Source organism: Lissotriton vulgaris, chromosome 7 (genome assembly GCF_964263255.1).
Source record: "Lissotriton vulgaris chromosome 7, aLisVul1.2, whole genome shotgun sequence".
Lineage (NCBI taxonomy): Eukaryota > Metazoa > Chordata > Amphibia > Caudata > Salamandridae > Lissotriton > Lissotriton vulgaris.
The window spans coordinates 1234020453-1234039656 of record NC_141695.1 but is presented as its reverse complement, the minus strand read 5'-3'; the positions used below and the strand labels follow the sequence as shown (position 1 = coordinate 1234039656).

The window sequence follows — 19204 nt, the reverse complement described above, 5'->3', positions numbered from 1 at the left end:
CCTTATTTTGAACAATTAATTATGTGGATGGATTCTAGGTAAGTTGGCTGTCCCTCAAAAGAAGTTGAAGCTTAAAAAACTGAAACGCAAAATGTGAATTTTGCTATTTTCTTGAATCCAGAGAGAAACTAATGAAATTTTAGATGTAAAAAGCGATCCGAGATTTCACTTAAACACCTTAAAGATGACAGAGTGAACAATACCACGATTGAATAATGAAATTCAAAGTCATAAAAACAACACATTTGAGACGAGGGGTTAATAGCATTGCCCATGAATTCAGACCACTCGCTTTGTTATAGCAGAAAAGGCCACTTTATTCAGGATATAAATAATCATAAAATTTCCCAACAGATCATCAATCATGTAGCTTTGGCATTTGAACGCAAACCATTTATTTATTTATTTATTTATCTCATTTCATTCAAAATTTGGACTTTATACCGAAACCATCAACTAATCATCAATAACTTCCCCAACATTTTCCTTCCATTTTTCCCCTCCATTGTTGTGTCTAATTCCCCCTATCTAACTAATAACTAGAGGAGCCCGCTCTAGGCTTCTCTTCCCTGGGGATTTTATGCCGCAGCCATCTGTTTGGGAAACGCATCCTGAAGTGGCAACTAAGATTAGAAATCTTAACTCATGAATGTACCAGCCTTCCAACAAGTACATCATGCTTTTTTTTTTTTTTTTTTTTTAAAAAGGGGTGGGTGGGTGGGATTCTGATTTTATTGACAAACGCCCTCTCTATCTACCTACGCCTGCTCTCCTCACTAAAAAACGCCGTCTAATCTGCCCTAAACGCTCTCCCTGCCTCGCGCTCCTGGACCCTACCATCTGTGCAAAAATCCGCAGGGGGAGACGTCTCGCGCCGCTCCCCCTGCGGAGCCATTGCCCATGAATTCAGACCACTCGCTTTGTTATAGCAGAAAAGGCCACTTTATTCAGGATATAAATAATCATAAAATTTCCCAACAGATCATCAATCATGTAGCTTTGGCATTTGAACGCAAACCATTTATTTATTTATTTATTTATCTCATTTCATTCAAAATTTGGACTTTATACCGAAACCATCAACTAATCATCAATAACTTCCCCAACATTTTCCTTCCATTTTTCCCCTCCATTGTTGTGTCTAATTCCCCCTATCTAACTAATAACTAGAGGAGCCCGCTCTAGGCTTCTCTTCCCTGGGGATTTTATGCCACCCAGGAAAACCAACGAGTTTTCCTGTCCCCACCTAAAATAGCACAAACATCTTGTTCATAACTTGGAATTGCACCAAACGTTGACCTGTAGTTCTTGTGCAAGCATGTCTCTTATTTCCACTAAATAGTAGGCCATGCCTATCTGGGACAGATGAACCCCGTCATCCCGGAAAAGGTGGCTCTCGCTACCCGAGATGCTCTCATGTCGCAAAACCCCAATCTTCATAACCTTACAAAAAACTTTCATGGCTTTATTTAGTTTCCTCCTGGCCTTTTCGACTGCTCCATGGGACCTGGCCTGCCGCCACGATTGTCTGTAAACAAACTCAGTCCAAAACACACGAGTGGTCGGCCAATTTATCCTTAAAACTGTCAAGTCAAGTTGCATTTGCTTGATGAGCGTGAGTCCTGACATTTTAACCAAGTCATTCTCACCCAGATGTATTACCAGTTGATCCGGGCATCCTCGTACGTGGAACATTTGCGATAGAATAGGAAACAAATCAACCCACTTCATTCCTCCTTTACCCTTCCATACTACCTCGTGCGTCGCGCTAGGGATACCCAATGACCTTCCGTAAATCTGCTTCTCCGCAAACAGGGCTGCCCACTTTATAAACGAATGTCCCACCATCCAGGTCTGTTTCTTAAACTTCGAATTTGCCCCCCGCACTGTACCTGGAATGAAATGAAAATTAGACCCACACAACCTATCAGTTTTATAAAACAACAGCAAAATCATTTTCTAACATAACGTTTGTAGCTGCTAGATTTCCATCTGCCTATGCGCTTTAGCACATCCACACCTAAACCCAACCTGCCAGCCTCTGTAGCCGCCCCTATCCGAAAAGAGTGTGTGGCAAAAAACTGCGGGTTTTCCCCCATAAAGGTCAGCGCTTTTCTTAACACTGCTAAGAATTGAGAACTTGTAATCTTCCTCCCAGATTCATGTATGAAAATCGGTCCCTTCTGAAACTTGTCCCCAGAAGCAAAATGAACCCACTCTTGCACCGGGCAACAATCTGCTACCCCACTCTTGCTCAGAAAAACCCACGTCCCTCGGCCTAGCTGATCTGTTTTCGACCTCCTCACCCAAATTCCTAATCTGTGTTCTCCTACCGAAATCTCAGCACTGGATAAACCTGTGTCCTCTCCCACCCCCAAAACTTCCGACACCCTGAAAGCCCCAAAGAACATCCAAATCATAGCTAACCGAAAACGCCCCACCTCCCAAAGATCATAACAAATTAAACCCAACTGATCTAACAACTTCTGCAATAAGTCAAAAGTGATGGGAGCTCGCGGCTGCTGAACAACACTTGACCCCCTCTGTACACCTTTCAACATTCTTCTAACTAATTGATCCTCAACCGGGTCAAAACCCCAGAACAACTGACCGTAAAATGATAAGCCTGACAGTTTTCCTGCTATGGTTGTATGTGACAAACCTTTATCTATGAGAGTCAAAACAAAATCACAGATACTACCTTTGACCTTCCCCACTGACTCAGATCTGCCCAAACTCTGTGAGTACTGTACAAACTCTTGCCACGCCTGCACATAGCTTCTTCTAGTCGAAGGGGCAATGGACTGTTCGACTATCTGACGTATCCTCACTCCCCTAGGGCCCATATGTTGTGCGGCACTGTCGTTTTGTGGAAATCTGCCCCAGGCGCCAGCTCGCGGAACTTCTGCCACTGAAATCGGGAAAGAGCATCAGCGATGGAGTTATTAACCCCTGGGACGTGTTTAGCCTTAAACATCATGTTGAAACTCAGACTTAAAAGCATAAACATCCTCAGTAGTTGCAACACTCTAACATCCTTAGCCTTTTGGTTATTTATCAAGTTCACCACTGCCATGTTGTCAACATGAAATAACACTGACCTGTTCTTAAATTCTTTGCCCCACACTAGCAATGCTACTATCAGTGGAAAAAGCTCCAAAAAGGCTATGCTCCTGCCTTGACTCTTCCAATGTACTGGCCAACCCTCTGCACACCACCTGCCTTCCCAGAAGATACCGAAACCAATGGATCCCGCTGCATCTGAGTATATTTGAACTTGCCAAATGAAGTTGTCATCCACAAACTGTAAAGGTACACCATTAAAATTGTCCAGGAAGCACAGCCACACTCGCAAATCTTCCTTGATGTGTTTCGTCACTCGCACTCTGTGGTGTGGGAGATACGCTCCTGATAAAGCCATGCCTAGACGTCGACAAAACGTCCTCCCTGCCCTCACCACCCGGCAAGCAAAGTTCAGATAACCCAACAAACGCTGCACCTGCCTCACTTCAATCTTAGTGGTATCCATAATCGTGAGGAGAAAAGCCTTAATTTCACAGATTTTACTCCGTGGGAGGCGCGCATACATCTGTTTGGTATCCAACTCTATGCCCAAAAAGGTTATGACTGTATCCGGTCCCTCGGTCTTGTCTGGTGCTAACGGGACCCCCAAAACTTCAGCCCATCTCTGAAAATGCATCAATGCCTGTTTACATTGCCCAGTGTTTGCTTTTCCTATGAACAGAAAGTCATCTAAGTAGTGACAACTGACACTTTCAGGACACGTCTGGGAAAAAATCCATTGTATGAATGTGCTGAACATTTCAAAAATCGCACAAGAGGCCGCACAGCCCATTGGCAATACCTTGTCGACAAAATAATGTCCTTCAAAGAACATTCCTAATAGTTCAAAGTCAGTAGGGTGAATTGGCATTAAACGAAAAGCAGATTGAACATCACATTTGGCCATTTCAGCTCCCTTGCCCATTTTTGTCACAAGCTCCATTGCCTGATCGACTGTTGTGTAGGATACTGATGTGTCGACTTCTGATATAAAATCATTGACAGATCCCCCCTCTGGCCAGGATAAATGCTGTATCATCCTATATTCTCCAGCAGCTTTCTTGGGAATAACTCCAAGAGGGGAGACCATCAGATTCGGCAAAGGGCAATGCCGGAAAGGGCCCGCTATTCTACCAACTTCGATTTCAGTTGCAAGCTTCTTACGGACCACTTCCGGCAGTTCCTTCGCCGAACGTAAATTGTCCGCCCACCTCCGGTGCCTGGGCCCCTGGTATCCTAGTTTAAAACCTTCTTGAAACCCCCAGAACAATCGAGCTGCTGAATCAGTATCAGGATATCTATTTAACCAGGGCACTAAGTTGTTCAATTTAATTGGAGTAGGCGCCTTTTGGGAAAGTATGGAAAGGGGCACCTCTACCTCTTGTTGCCCAGCCCCCCTGCTCTGGGAACCGCTGCTGGTCACCGCCTCTGTACCCACCGAAATTCCCTGCCGGTGCATTACATTGCGTAAGCGGATGCCGTCCCCCACAATGGGAACAGTCGTGTTTGAAACGGCATAATGGCCTGTTGCACATGCCCCTGTTGTAATTCCAGCAGGCTCCTGTACCTGAAGAGAAACCTCTTCCCCCTGTACCCGCTCCAAATTGAGCGGGACGCCATAGAAAGGGCCGGTATGGGACTGGCAAGCCACTTGCTGTATGCGTCGTAGCTGACGGATGAGACGTGGACATCCATTGAAGCCACAACTCTGAATCCACATCACCCCAAGGCTTTTCTACACAGATGCTAATACGAGCTCTAAATTCCTCATCGTAATTCAGCCAAGAGTATCCACCAAAATGTGAATGTGCCTTCCTGACTATGTCCATATATTTGTACAAGGCCACAGATCTGTCAGGATACCTTTCACAGTAGATGCTCGCATAAATCAAGAAAGCTGAGGTCCAGTTCTCAATCGTGCGAGGCACCCTGGGACGTCGCGCCAACTCCCATTCTTCCTCTTTTGACCCCTCTTTGGCCTGTAGATCTCGGTGAAGCAACTTGAATATATCTACAAACTCGTGATTCCAAATTCGCTGTTTAGTTTTTTCTGATAAGTGAGAACCCAAAGGCATCGCCAGACCCATATAGGGAAGCTTCTGCCTAACGTTAACAGTTACTCTTTGATCGGACGCCGCCTCCTGTGTATTCCCTCCCACCACGACCGGTAACTCCTGGGGTAAATCTAACGTGCCTGTTGCTGTACTGGACTGCAGCTTACCTGGAACTGCCACGGCACGTGGTACCACAATCTTTCTGCCCTCACCTCCCCCCACAAACTCCACCACAGGTAGTTGCCTGACATTCACTCTGTCACTCCTTCCCTCATCCCACACTGCCCACCATTGATGCTTACCGCATGGTAGCTGTCCTGCCCGCCGCTGTAATTCAGTCGGAGCCATCCGCTCTTGATAGTCCCGTGGTGTCACATTTTGAACCGAAGAGTCCGCACTTGACCTCTGGAACAACAAAGAAGAATTCGTTGCCCCCCCCCCAATCCTGACCTCTTTCCCCACATTACCCCCAACACTTTGTTTTGAATTTACACTCTTTTTGCCTTTCTTGAAATTCCCAGCCTGACTCCTGGATGCCTGACTAAACTCACCACTCCCTTGAAAACCAGCACTAGTCCCTGGGCAAGCTCCGTCTCCCACCCCCCCATCAAACTGTGACCAAATCAGACTTGAACTCCGCTCTTGAGGCCTATCTGATCGCACAAAATCCGCTCTGGATTCGCTAGAGTAAACTTGATCAAGCTCCCCCGTATACCTTGACACTATAGGGGCAGCCGCATTAACAAATGGCCCATTCAAAGAATTCACCATTTGCGCTTCAACCATGTCGCGCTGTGCTCTCGAGTTAGCCACCTCTCTGGAAACATGGCGCACATTTTGTTTGTCAGTGAACATTGGGCGCTCCACCCAAAGCAACTGACCGTCTCCGCTCTCGCCCTGCGCGCTCTTTCTGTGTGGAATATCATATGGTGAAGGGCGTGCACATGGAAAAACATATTGAGTGTCCCATTGCCCGGCGTCTTGATCCCTAGGCAAAAGTCCATGTCCTTGGTCCTGCTCGCCCTCTACTTCTGAGTCAGTCTCTTCATAATATTCTTCTTCTACCTCAGAATCACTCACATCCTGAGTCCCTTGACCTGGGCCCTCTCGCTGACCTGTCTGATGCCCCACCGCTGAAACCAATGGGGGCTTCCTCGCTCCAGTCTCCACCACTCTTGTCAGCCTGGCACTATTCTGAGGTATAGGGATAGGAATCAGCTGAATGAGGGGGGCACTGGTGGGTTGCGTGTCATAAACTATTTCTTCTTCGCTGTCGCTTGAATATGCCACTAAAGAACCCGACCCCCCTCTCATGATGAAGTTCTGACTGGCAGAACTCTGCATATAGTCCTTGCCCGTCGCATCCCGCACGGGAAGACAGCTAAAGGTGTGGGAAGGTAATGCCAACCCCTGTTCACCTATTCTGTCTTGCGTAAGGGCCACCTTCTTAATCGCTTTTTCTTTCCCTTTTCTCTTCAGGGCTACCTGTGTACCCTTCTTAGCCGCTCCTGAAGGTACCCCCGCCACCTGCACATTTACCTCAGCTCCAAAGTCACTTGCTGCCTTCTGCCGTGTGAGGGAAGACGCTCTACGCTCCTCTGTACCCCTTTCCATCTCCACAGGTCTTAAGGCTGCTTCCGCACCTGCGCTCAAGGAACGAGCTCTCACCTTCTTCCTCTTGACAGAAGCCGGTTGACAGGCTTCAATGGCAATTTGAACCCCTTTTGCCGCTTGCCTCCGTGGTGGGCGCTTCGGGGGGAGCATTTCCTCAAGTGCTGCTTGTGTCAGCATGTCCTCCCTACCTTCCTGCTGTATTACCCTTAAGGCAGCTATTAAATTTTCACTCATATCCATTTCTCCCCTTCAACAAAACCCTCCTTTTCTCTCACTAAATACACTATTTTCTACAGTAATATCAATATAAACACTATCTACTCTCACTATTCTGATTTTATTGACAAACGCCCTCTCTATCTACCTACGCCTGCTCTCCTCACTAAAAAACGCCGTCTAATCTGCCCTAAACGCTCTCCCTGCCTCGCGCTCCTGGACCCTACCATCTGTGCAAAAATCCGCAGGGGGAGACGTCTCGCGCCGCTCCCCCTGCGGAGCCAATAGCTTCAAATTTCCTTAAAACCACACAGGCAGTGCAACGAAAATTACAATTCATGGGGTATGTGACTCGTGGTGCATTTTAACTCGCTCCGGGCACCACCTCCCACAAGCAGCCGGACTCATTAATTGCTGCCTGTAGTTGCCTCAAGTTGTGGTCGCCGTTGAACATGTTTACTTATTACCGATCTGCCCTGCCCGCTTTGTTGATACACGCAGCCTGGAGAGGACGCTCTCGGGTGTGTTTGCGTCTGAGCTGGACGGGGGCCACGGCTCACCTGCCACCATAACAAACAGGCTGAACAACCAAAGCAGTGTCACTTCAGAAAACAAGCGAAGAAAATCAATCCATATTCACTCAAGGACGGGAAATGATAGGCACCCTGGTGTCGCGAAGGAGAGTAAACATGCCATGGAGGGGGACAGCAACCGGCTGGGTGAAGAAGGGGGGAAGCAGGTCGAGTGCCTCAGGGAAAGGTTACATTGCAGAGGGAGAGCACAGGAAGCATCTCAGCAATGCAAACAGCCTTGCAGGGAAAAAGAGTGCTGGTGCTGAAGCGCACGCGGGAAAGCTCATTAGAACTATAAGGAAAGAACAAGATGACATCGGACTGTCCAGATGGGCCGTCCTAAAAGTGAACAAGGCGGTAACCGAAAAGCCCGGTTTTCAATAAGGTGCCAGTGATTAACATAAACGATGATTAAGCGTGGGCGTAAAATCCGTTTCGCGGGTGAATTTGCAGAATTTTGACGATTTCGCGATCCGTGAATCGTGCGAAATTACCCAATAATATGCAAATTCGCAAGCTACAAATTATTTTGCTTGGTCGCGCTTGAAAAATACAATATCGCGCGCGCGGCGTTCTCTTACCATGATTCTGAGTCCGCCGAGTTGTTTTTCTTCAGGTTTTGTGTGTGCGGCGCCATTTTCGATCTTGCTGCGTGATCACGCGAGAGTTTTTCGAACGCAATTACGTTATCACGGCTTGCCATCTTGCACGATGAGAGTTTGACAATGTGATTACATCATAAAAGCCCACGACGGCGCGCAGCTGACTTCCGGCGGGAGATTCGAACAGCTCGCGTTCCTGAAATTGCAAAAAATGCAATTCTGCACAAGAAATACACCGCAGGAAGCACGAACCTTGTTAAAATGATGATTTTGATCAGAATAACTCCTCAGATTGACATTTGACTGCACTTTTTGGTGCAGGAGACCATCATTTTGGGGTGGGGTGGGACGAAGGAAGTGCCTCAGAGTCTCCAACTTCCTGTACCTGTCCAGCAGGCTCCTCCCAGTGCTTTGTGGATGTACTGGTCACTTTTCATTTGGCTGTTGAGCTGGAAGGATTACTTTCTGTGACTGCTGCTGGTTTGTTTTTGAGGACTTTTTGGACTTTGGAGTTTGGATCACTTTTGGACTTGAGATTTTACAAGTAAGTTGGTGTTGTTTGTTTGGGGCATTGCAGTTGAGGCAACTAAAGTTCTAAAACTTTTTTCACAACTTTAACAAAATATATATTGTGGTGGGTACTGTAGCCACAGTATCCAGTAGGCCCAGGGTTAGTCATGGGTGCATGATACAACTGTTTCTGTGATTTGTTTTTTAACTTAATTCTCATTTATATCATGGAATTTTAGCTCACTGTTATATGTTGATTTTTTTTTTTTAAACGTGGGTTGCCTGTGAAGCCTCACTAGCCAGTAGGCCCAGGTGTAGTGAGTGGTGCATGGGCGTAGTCTTTCTGTGGGGTGTCTTGAATTTAAATATCATTGAGGGCATGGATGGCATGGGATTGTGGTGATTTCTGAGTGTTTTTCGACTTTTGGGGGTGGTGTTGGGGCCTGGCCATGTGGGTGGGGGCCATTTTGAGGCAGGGCTTCGCCATGTGGTGGGGGTCAAGGGGCCATTTTTAAGCCAGGCAGTGTGCTCAGGCCTGCACACAGTTTGCCTTGCTTTCAACCATTACGCCCAGGGGTACTCAGTGGTGCATGGGCCTAGTCTTTCTCTGGGATGTCCTGAATTTAAACATCATTGAGGGCATGGATGGCATTGGTTTGTGGTGATTTTTTAGTGTTTTTCGACTTTTGGGGGTGGTGTTGGGGCCTGGCCATGTGGGTGGGGGCTATGTTGAGGCCTGGGACAAGCAGGGCCTGGCCATGTGGTGGGGGTCAAGGGGCCTTTTTAAGCAAGGCAGTGTGCTTAGGGCTGCACCCAGTTTGCCTTGCTTTCAACCATTATGCCCAGGGGGACTCAGTGGTGCATGGGCCTAGTCTTTCTCTGGGGTGTCTTGAACTTAAACATCATTGAGGGCATGGATGGCATTGGATTGTGGTGGTTTTTGAGTGTTTTTGACTTTTGGGGGTGGGTTGGGGCCTGGACATGTGGGTGGGGGCTATGTTGAGGCCTGGGACAGGCAGGGCCTGGCCATGTGGTGGGGGTCAAGGGGCCTTTTTAAGCCAGGCAGTGTGCTCAGGCCTGCAACCAGTTTGCCTTGCTTTCAACCATTAGGCCCAGGGGGACTCAGTGGTGCATGGGCCTAGTCTTTCTCTGGGGTGCCTTGAATTTAAACATCATTGAGGGCATGGATGGCATGTGATTGTGGTGATTTTTGAGTGTTTTTTCGACTTTTGGGGGTGGTGTTGGGGCCTGGCCATGTGGGTGGGGGCCATTTTGAGGCCTGGGACAGGCAGGGCCCGGCCATGTGGTGGGGGCCAAGGGGCCATTTTTAAGCCAGGCAGTGTGCTCAGGCCTGCACCCAGTTTGCCTTGCTTTCAACCATTATGCCCAGGGGTACTCAGTGGTGCATGGGCCTAGTCTTTCTCTGGGGTGTCTTGAATTTAAACATCATTGAGGGCATGGATGGCATGGGATTGTGGTGTTTTTTGAGTGTTTTTTGACTTTTGGGGGTGGTGTTGGGGCCTGGCCATGTGGGTGGGGGCTATGTTGAGGCCTGGGACAGGCAGGGCCTGGCCATGTGGTGGGGGTCAAGGGGCCTTTTTTAAGCCAGGCAGTGTGCTCAGGCCTGCACCCAGTTTGCCTTGCTTTCAACCATTATGCCCAGGGGGACTCAGTGGTGCATGGGCCTTGTCTTTCTCTGGGGAGCCTTGAATTTAAACATCATTGAGGGCATGGATGGCATGGGATTGTGGTGACTTTTGAGTGTTTTTTGACTTTTGGGGGTGGTGTTGGGGCCTGGCCATGTGGGTGGAGGCCATGTTGAGGCCTGGTACAGGCAGGGCCTGGCCATGTTGTGGGGGCAAGGGGCCATTTTTAAGCCAGGCAGTGTGCTCAGGCCTGCACCCAGTTTGCCTTGCTTTCATTTCTGGGGTGTCTTGAATTTAAACATCATTGAGGGCATGGATGGCATGGGATTGTGGTGATTTTTGAGTTTTTTTCAACTTTTGGGGGTGGTGTTGGGGCCTGGCCATGTGGGTGGGGGCCATTTTGAGGCCTGGGACAGGCAGGGCCCGGCCATGTGGTGGTGGTCAAGGGGCCATGGAGCCATTTTTAAGCCAGGCAGTGTGCTCAGGCCTGCACCCAGTTTGCCTTGCTTTCAACCATTATGCCCAGGGGTACTCAGTGGTGCATGGGCCTAGTCTTTCTCTGGGGTGTCTTGAATTTAAACATCATTGAGGGCATGGATGGCATGGGATTGTGGTGATTTTGAGTGTTTTTTTGACTTTTGAGGGTGGTGTTGGAGCCCGGCCATGTGGGTGGGGGCCATTTTGAGGCCTGGGACAGGCAGGGTCCGGCTATTTGGTGGGGGTCAAGGGGCCATTTTTAAGCCAGGCAGTGTGCTCAGGCCTGCACCCAGTTTGCATTGCTTTCAACCATTATGCCCAGGGGTACTCAGTGGTGCATGGGCCTAGTCTTTCTCTGGGGTGTCTTGAATTTAAAAATCATTGAGGGCATGGATGGCATGTGATTGTGGTGATTTTTGAGTGTTTTTCCGACTTTTGGGGGTGGTGTTGGGGCCTGGCCAGGTGGGTGGGAGCCATTTTGAGACCTGGGACAGGCAGGGCCCGGCCATGTGGTGGGGGTCAAGGGGCCATTTTTAAGCCAGGCAGTGTGCTCAGGCCTGCACCCAGTTTGCCTTGCTTTCAACCATTATGCCCAGGGGTACTCAGTGGTGCATGGGCCTAGTCTTTCTCTGGGGTGTCTTGAATTTAAACATCATTGAGGGCATGGATGTCAAGGGATTGTGGTGATTTTTGAGTGTTTTTTCGACTTTTGGGGGTGGTGTTGGGGCCTGGCCATGTGGGTGGGGGCCATTTTGAGGCCTGGGACAGGCAGGGCCTGGCCATGTTGTGGGGGTCAAGGGTCCATTTTTAAGCCAGGCAGTATGCTCGGGCCTGTACCCAGTTTGTCTTGCTTTCAACCATTATGCCCAGGATTACTCAGTGGTGCATGGGCCTAGTCTTTCTCTGAGGTGTCTTGAGTTTAAACATCATTGAGGGCATGGATGGCATGGGATTGTGGTGATTTTTGAGTGTTTTTTGGAGTTTTGGGGGTGGTGTTGGGGCCTGGACATGTGGGTGGGGGCCATTTTGAGGCCTGGGACAGGCAGGGCCTTGCCATGTGGTGGGGGTCAAGGAGCCATTTTTAAGCCAGGCAGTGTGCTCAGGCCTGCACCCAATTTGCCTTGCTTTCAACCATTATGCCCAGGGGTACTCAGTGGTGCATGGTCCTAGTCTTTCTCTGGGGTGTCTTGAATTTAAACATCATTGAGGGCATGGATGGCATGGGATTGTGTTGATTTTTGAGTGTTTTTCGACTTTTTGGGGTGTATAACTGAAGTTCCTCTGGCTTCCATTGCTTTTAGGTGCACAAAAGAACGACCAGTGCCAGGAGGAAGTCCTGTAGCGGTGTGTGCAGCACAACATCACGTGACGTCACGTTTGGCCACAGACAAGACAACTCTGCAACTCGTGCAACTGCGGCCTGCTGTTCTGACATCTCAAGAAGATGGCCCCAAAGAAAGTTGAACATAGCGCCTCAGCGAAAAAAGTTGCCAGTGCCACTGCCAGTAAGAAGGAGCAGAAGAAGCAAGTGGCATTACCTACCAAGGAGACTGGTGTGCCCACCGACACCTTTTTTGGGAAAAAAAACTACGCCTGCAGCAGCAGCGGTGTCCGCTGGGAACCAAGCGGAAAGCAGCACCTCCGCTTCATTGGGCTCAGTGCCACCACACCAAGTTAGGTCCAAGACCACCATGAGTGCTGCTGCGGCAGCCACTTTGGTTGTTGAATCACCATCGACCAGTGATCTTGGCTCATCACAAGAAAGTACCATCCAATCAACGCCGGGTGTAGCTCAACTGACGAGTGTTCAACAACCACAGCCACAAACACAGGTGCAAGTAGTATAAGCGCAAGTACATGGGCAAGGAGAGGCGCAAGTACAGCCGCATGGAGAGGCGCACGTAGAGGCACAAGTACAGCCGCAAGGAGAGCCACAAGGAGAGGCGCATGGACAGGTGCATGGAGAGGTGCGGCTAGAGGTTTATGGAGCGGCACAACTGCTAACAACGCTTGTTCCTACAGAAGTAGGGGCACATCAGGAAATTGCTATGCAAGAGGAGGTATCCGAGGAAGCCACTACTCCTGATGATGATTATCCATTGTCTTCCAGATCCCCAGCAAGAAAAAGGTTAAGGAGGGATACTAGAAGTTCTTCATCAAGCCCCCTTCCTTCTGATGATGCTGATGTTGATTGGAACCCACCAATGCAGTCTGAGAGTAAGTCACCCCATGATGAGCCAACAAAGGTAGCTAAGCCTTAAAGGAAGGCTCCCGCAAAGCTTCCACTTATAGGTGATGACGACGAACAAGAAGTGGTATCTTCTGCTGCTGATTAACAGTCTGACGATGACCCAGTCATCACAGTCGTCACTCCAGCCTCAGCAGGCATGCAGCAGACAGACATTTTAACCCTAGCCCGAATGGCTGCTGAGCGGGATATGGGCGGCGTGGCACTGGTACCACCAGCGTTAACTACAACACCAACACGACCTACAGCTTCCATCTTTTTTAGTCAGAAGGGCCGGCATGGACCTCCATCCATCTCGACCTCAAGTAGTGTGCTGTAAGTGAACAACAGAAACGAATTCAGCCACGCCCATCCTCCACTTCATCTGGCATTGAAAGTCAAAGTAGCACCTCTACCACCAGCAGACATCACCAGTCCGCAGTATGGGACTTCTTTACTGTTAGCGCAAAGGCGGAAAAGCGGTCGTTTGTTCGATTTGTAAAACATCAGTTAGTCGTGGTAAGCTTGGTACCAACTATGGAAGCGGAGGCCAGAGAGGTCATCTCAAGTTACACCACCCTATCCAGTGGGAAGCACACATGAGGAAGATCGAGGAAGGCAAAAGAAAAACAAATCCAAATGTATTCATTAATACTGAATCTGATGATGACGAGAATCTGATTGTGCAGGGGGAAGTAAAGAAGTGACAGACATTTTTTCTGGTACACCCAGTACCCCTGTCAGCAGCACTGCAGTGGTATCGCCCACACCCTCTACCCCTGCAACATCTATGAGGCACACTAAGAGTGTTGGAGAGACACCAATGGAAAAAACTACATCAATGGGCCTAACTGGTTTGAAGAGGTCATCATCCTCATCATCACGTAAAATGATCCAGCCCACCATTAGAAGCATGCTTTGGTCGGAGGCGCCATTTAAATGCAACCACCCAACGGTACGTCTGTATAACGTGAAGCTGGCTAAAATACTAGCGCTAGACCTTCTCCCTTTTTCTTTTGTGGAAGGGGTGGGGTTTCTAGAATTAGTGGCAACAGTCTGCCCTAAATGGAAGGTTCCTAGCCGGTCCTATTTTGCCAGAGTTGCGGTTCCAGCACTACATCAAGATGTGCTGGAGGTGATTGGGGCAGCTTTGCAGAAGAGTGCAGGGACAAGGAAAAATACATAAACCTTCCATACACAATAATGAAATTGAAAAAAGAGCGAAATAGGACCATTAGGCTAACAAAACAACCTGGGATAAAAGTAGAAACCCTGGGAAAGCTGAAATTACTAAATCAAAATTTGTAGAAACTCATATGGAGCGAGAAAAACCAAGCAAAACAGGCAATTTGGGCAAAACTATTCCACGCTAGCAAGCAAAAGAATCCAAGAGAATTCTGGAAAATTATCAACGGACTTGCAAGACCAAATAAGCATGTGGTCTCATCACCATTAACCGAGCAGGAATGGGAGACGTTTTTGAGGAAGCATCTAAACCAGGATAATACACAGTTACGGCAAATAGAAATGCAACCCAGGTGCAAACACGATACGGACAAGGAAACCTCTTCTCATGACAACAACACGGACACACCCATACAAATAGAAAAAGAGGAGATAATAAAGCTAATAAAAAAAACAGAAGGACGGTGCTCCCGGACCAAATGGGATACCGTTCGCACTTTATAAAGAAAATCCGGAACTATGGGTGACTTACCTAGAGAAACTATATAGAGAAGTCATTCAAAAAGGAGTTGTACCCAAGTCATGGCAAGGATCCTTAATCACCCCAATCTTTAAAAAAGGAAACTGGGCGCTTGCAGAAAATTACAGGTTGATTACTCTGCAAGACACGGATGCCAAGTTGTTTGCCAGGATTTTGTTGACTAATCTCTCCGAATGGGTCAGAGAAAGCAAGCTACTGCCTATGAACCAAACAGGCTTTATACAAGGCTTGGGGACAACAACAAATATAATGATTCTAGCTCTGCTTATGGATAAATCACTCAGAGCTAAGCAACCCCTCTACCTATGTTTCATTTGACTGTGTCAATAGAAATGTACTATGGAAAAAACTTGAGGAAATGAAAATTCCGGCAGCCCTTCTGAAGCTGATTCGCCTCTTATATACCAAGACTTGGGTACGGGTGAGGATGGGGGATGGACAAACACTATCTAAGGAGATTCCAGCAAATGAAGGCTTAAAACAAGGATGCGTTTTAGCCCCCCTCCTCTTTAATCTGTTTTTGGCAGACCTAACCAGAATACTGGACGATGTAAATGCTCACCCCCCGAAATTAGCTGATAAGCGTCTCACTAACTTGTTGTATGCAGATGATGTCATACTGTTAAGCCACACTAAAGTCGGACTACAGCGCTTAATCACTAGGACTCACATGTACGCAAACGATAACGGGATGGTGATAAACGAGACAAAATCTAAGATCATGGTAGTTACAAAAAATAAAAATATCAAGACAAGATACAAAAGTAAATGGTTCATGGAGGAAACGCAACTAGAACAAGTAGGGGCATACAAATACTTGGGTGTGCTATTCGATGAGAAGGGTAATTACCAGCTACATAAAAAGGACATTCAAAGGAAGACTAATGCACTGACTGCAGCGTTCAGAATTGTACAGAAGTCACTTCCCAGCCTAACTTATGGCCCTCTCCTGAGTATCATAGGAGCAAGACTCCTACCGACCATCACATATGGTAGTGAAGCAGCAATGGGCAAGGATATTGAAACCCTGAACAAAGCTATAACAAGAGCATATCGGGCTCTTTTTCATCTCCCAGCAAATGCGTCACCTGTACAAATAAGATTGGAGTTTGGACTAACAAATCAGCACTATGTAAGGAAGGGTCACTTTATAAAAATCCGAAATCGAATAAAAAATGATCATGACAATGAAATATCACAGCTAATATGGAGGGAGATAAATAAAAATGCAAACTCTACCGCATGGCACTATCTTAAGGAAGCAATAAGGGAGTTTGCAGTCTCGCCTATTTGGGAAAATAATATAACCAAGGCATCGTTTAAGAAAATAATTAATAAAACTGCAAACCAACTATCCATTGTAAATGACAAAGCGGTCCTTACAAAGAGAAAACATGCCTGGTCAATAATAGATGGGTACAAGAAAAAGGAAATACAGCAATATTTGGAAACACCCTGGACGGAAAGAAATAAGCAGGTGCTCCTTAATGCAAGATTTGGAATATTGCCCGGCCTATGTCATCTTCCACCGTGGGAGAAAGTGGAAACCCAAACGATATGTAGACTGTGTAACATCGGTGAAGAGAATATCCTCCATCTATTATGTACTTGCCCGGAGCTCTTACAGGAGAGAAGAGAATTGCTTAAGCTACCTTTTAATGAACGCAACATAAGAACATGCAGGCAGGCCCTGATTAGGTGCCTACAAACAAGTGATATAATTTTGAATGTTACCTTTGTAAAGTTCTTATTGATAGTTAAAAAGAAATTAGGAGAATAATTACTTTTATTATGTAAATTACTAAGAAACTAAATGAATGTATTCGATGTAATGGCATTTCAAGTGTTTTTATATTTGAACATAGCTTTTACTGTTTTCTCGTTTTAGATGTGTAATATTGTAAGATTTTAAATAATCACTACAATAAAGATTACTTAGTTAGAATGCTGTTCACACTATCCACTTGACAACAGACATGTGGACCAGTTGCCAAGCCCTGATTACATGTGCATCACTGCACACTGGGTCTCTTTTGCAGGGTCTTTCGCAGGGGTTAGAGACAAGTCAAGTGCAGTTGCTGACCTGGACACCGTTTTTCAAGCTTCTCAAAAACATGCAACATTAGCCATGTTTGCCATGGAGAAAAGTCATACTGCAAAAAAACATTTTGGATGAGTTTAAAAGTATGGTCTCTGAATGGCTGGAACCAATAAATCGCATAGTTAGTTATGTTTCCATGGATAATGGCAGTAATATAGTTAGGGCCATGCAGGACGGTGACTATTTCAGAGTGCCGTGTTTGGCGCACTGTATAAACCTGGTTGTTCAAGATTTCTTGAAAAATGAAACCCAAGTCAAGAAGTTAATGTCTATGTGCCGAAGAATCTGCACACATTTCAGCCATTCTTTTAAGGCCCGGAAGCAGCTGAGGAGCATTCAACATGCACGTAAAGTGCCAGTCAAAGGACTCACCCAGGAGGTGGCAACACGTTGGAACTCAACCTTTTACATGCTTGAGCGTCTGTATGAGCAGTGCATGGTAATCAATGACAATATCTTTACAGTAGGTTCTGTTGACCTGAGGATAGAGTTGGAGGAATGGCAGCTAGTTAAAAGCCTGACAGACATGCTTCGTCCTTTTGAGGTCTTCACGCGTGAAGTCAGCAGGGAGGACTGTTCTTTGAGCAAAGCTATCCTATTGTTGTGCATGCTAGAGCACCAACTGAAGGCGGTGTCTTCAATGTTGAGAGATGATGGTGGAAAGCAAGCTGCATATCTGTTGGCAGAGAACTTATTAAGCCGCCTAGTTGCCAATGAAAGGCTTCAAAAGAAACATACAGAACAGCATTACATTTGTGCCACTCTTCTGGATCCACGGTACAAAAAGGCAGTGGCCAGCAAAGCATTCATTCCTTTTGATGAGGCAGATGTTTCAAACTACAAACATTGGATAGCTGTGCCGAAAAAGATCGGCACAGATTTCAAGGAGCCATCAGAAGTCCAACTGAATCAGCAGCCGATCCAGCGTCAAGTTCCAATTCTGAATCTGTGGCTGAAGGGAGTCACTTTCCCTCACAGCCGTTAACGACACCAGCAGCAAGCCTATCATCATCCTCACCTGCACCAGGCCCAGCCATAATATTGTCGGAAGCAGATTGGCTAACTCATCAAGGGTTTGTTCGTTCCAGCGCTGAGAAGGCCACAGATGGTACGCAAAGTGGAGCAACCATGGAGAACCTTGAGTTGATGGTGCAGGCCTATCGGGATGAGCCAACACAGGTCTTTGCTCATATGAACCCATTGCTGTATTGGTACAGGAAAATGTCTCTATGGCCACTGATCGCCAACCTGGCTCTAAATTATTTGTCTTGCCCACTAGCAAGCGTGTCTTCTGAACGTGTTTTCAGTGCTGCTGGTGCCATTGTAACTTCAAAAAGGTCCCGGCTCTCTGCCAAAAATGTGGAGAGGTTAACACTGATCAAGATGAATCAGCACTTGATACCACCAGATTACAAAATGCGTGAATGCACGCAGGAAGAAGAGGACACCGACTTAGGTGACTGAAGTTCTTCTCTGTTACCTGACCTACTCCTGTCTCAAATCATGGAGTTGGAGGACGAGCTCTACTTCCCTGACACCGAGCCCTGAAAATGACTTTCTTTTTTTCGTCCTTATTCACTTTTATTCCTGTGTGTCTTTCTTTGTTTTGTAACTTTTACCACAACAAAACTCTAATCACATAATCACAAGTTCATCAGCAGCACTGTCTTCATCTTATATTCCTTATTGATTTGAAGGTGCCTCAGTCTGCATTCCTGAGGCTCACAAGTTCACTACTCAATCATGACCCTTTATACTCCTCCTCCAGACTCCCCCTATCCATTTCCCTCAGCGTTTAGGCCCTGTTCTGTCCCTGTCCTCAGCTGCCCAGCAAGTAGTGGCCAGCTGCTTCGTTTAGGTTTTGGTGCAGTGGCGCAACCTGGACTTTGATGTAAGTTCTGTGCTAAGGTAATTTCTGCAAATTCTCCTCTGCTGCACCTCTGAATGTGTTTTGATGCATCATGTGCCTTGTTCTTACACCTCTGAATGTGTTGTTTATGCATCATGTGTTCTCCTGTGCTGCACCTCTGAATGTGTTTTATGCATCATGTGCCTTGTTCTTACACCGCTGAATGTATGTTTATACATCATGTGTTTTGTTCCCAGGCCTATACCCCTAAATATACGGTCATATTTAGTTGGTTGTTTTCTCCTACTACAGGTGTTCCCTGTGAGGTCCTGGTTCCCTGCGTAATATTCTCCTAAGGATGGTTAGGGTTGCGTAGCTGGTACTTACCGGTTATGAGTAGTTACTGGTTGTGTGCTAAAGTGATTTATACTCTATGTTCTAAGTGCTAATTCTAACAGTATTTTTAGTTATAAAAGTGCTGATTCCTGACAGTGGTACAGGTGGCCCTGTCTTGTACATATCCCCTGTAAATTCTGCCCGTGCCTGT

At 46.9% G+C, this 19204-nt stretch overlaps 1 protein-coding gene across 1 annotated transcript; it reads right to left on the bottom strand.

Annotated features, from left to right (window-relative positions):
* Positions 1-350: 350 nt before the first annotated feature.
* Positions 351-6971, bottom strand: LOC147703296 (uncharacterized). Its single transcript, XM_086928908.1, has 2 exons — positions 5420-6971; positions 351-1892 (listed from the first exon to the last, which is right to left on the bottom strand). Exons 1-2 carry the CDS (start codon positions 6969-6971, stop codon positions 1270-1272), a joined length of 2175 nt encoding a protein of 724 aa, XP_086785034.1. The 3' UTR covers positions 351-1269.
* Positions 6972-19204: the final 12233 nt, after the last annotated feature.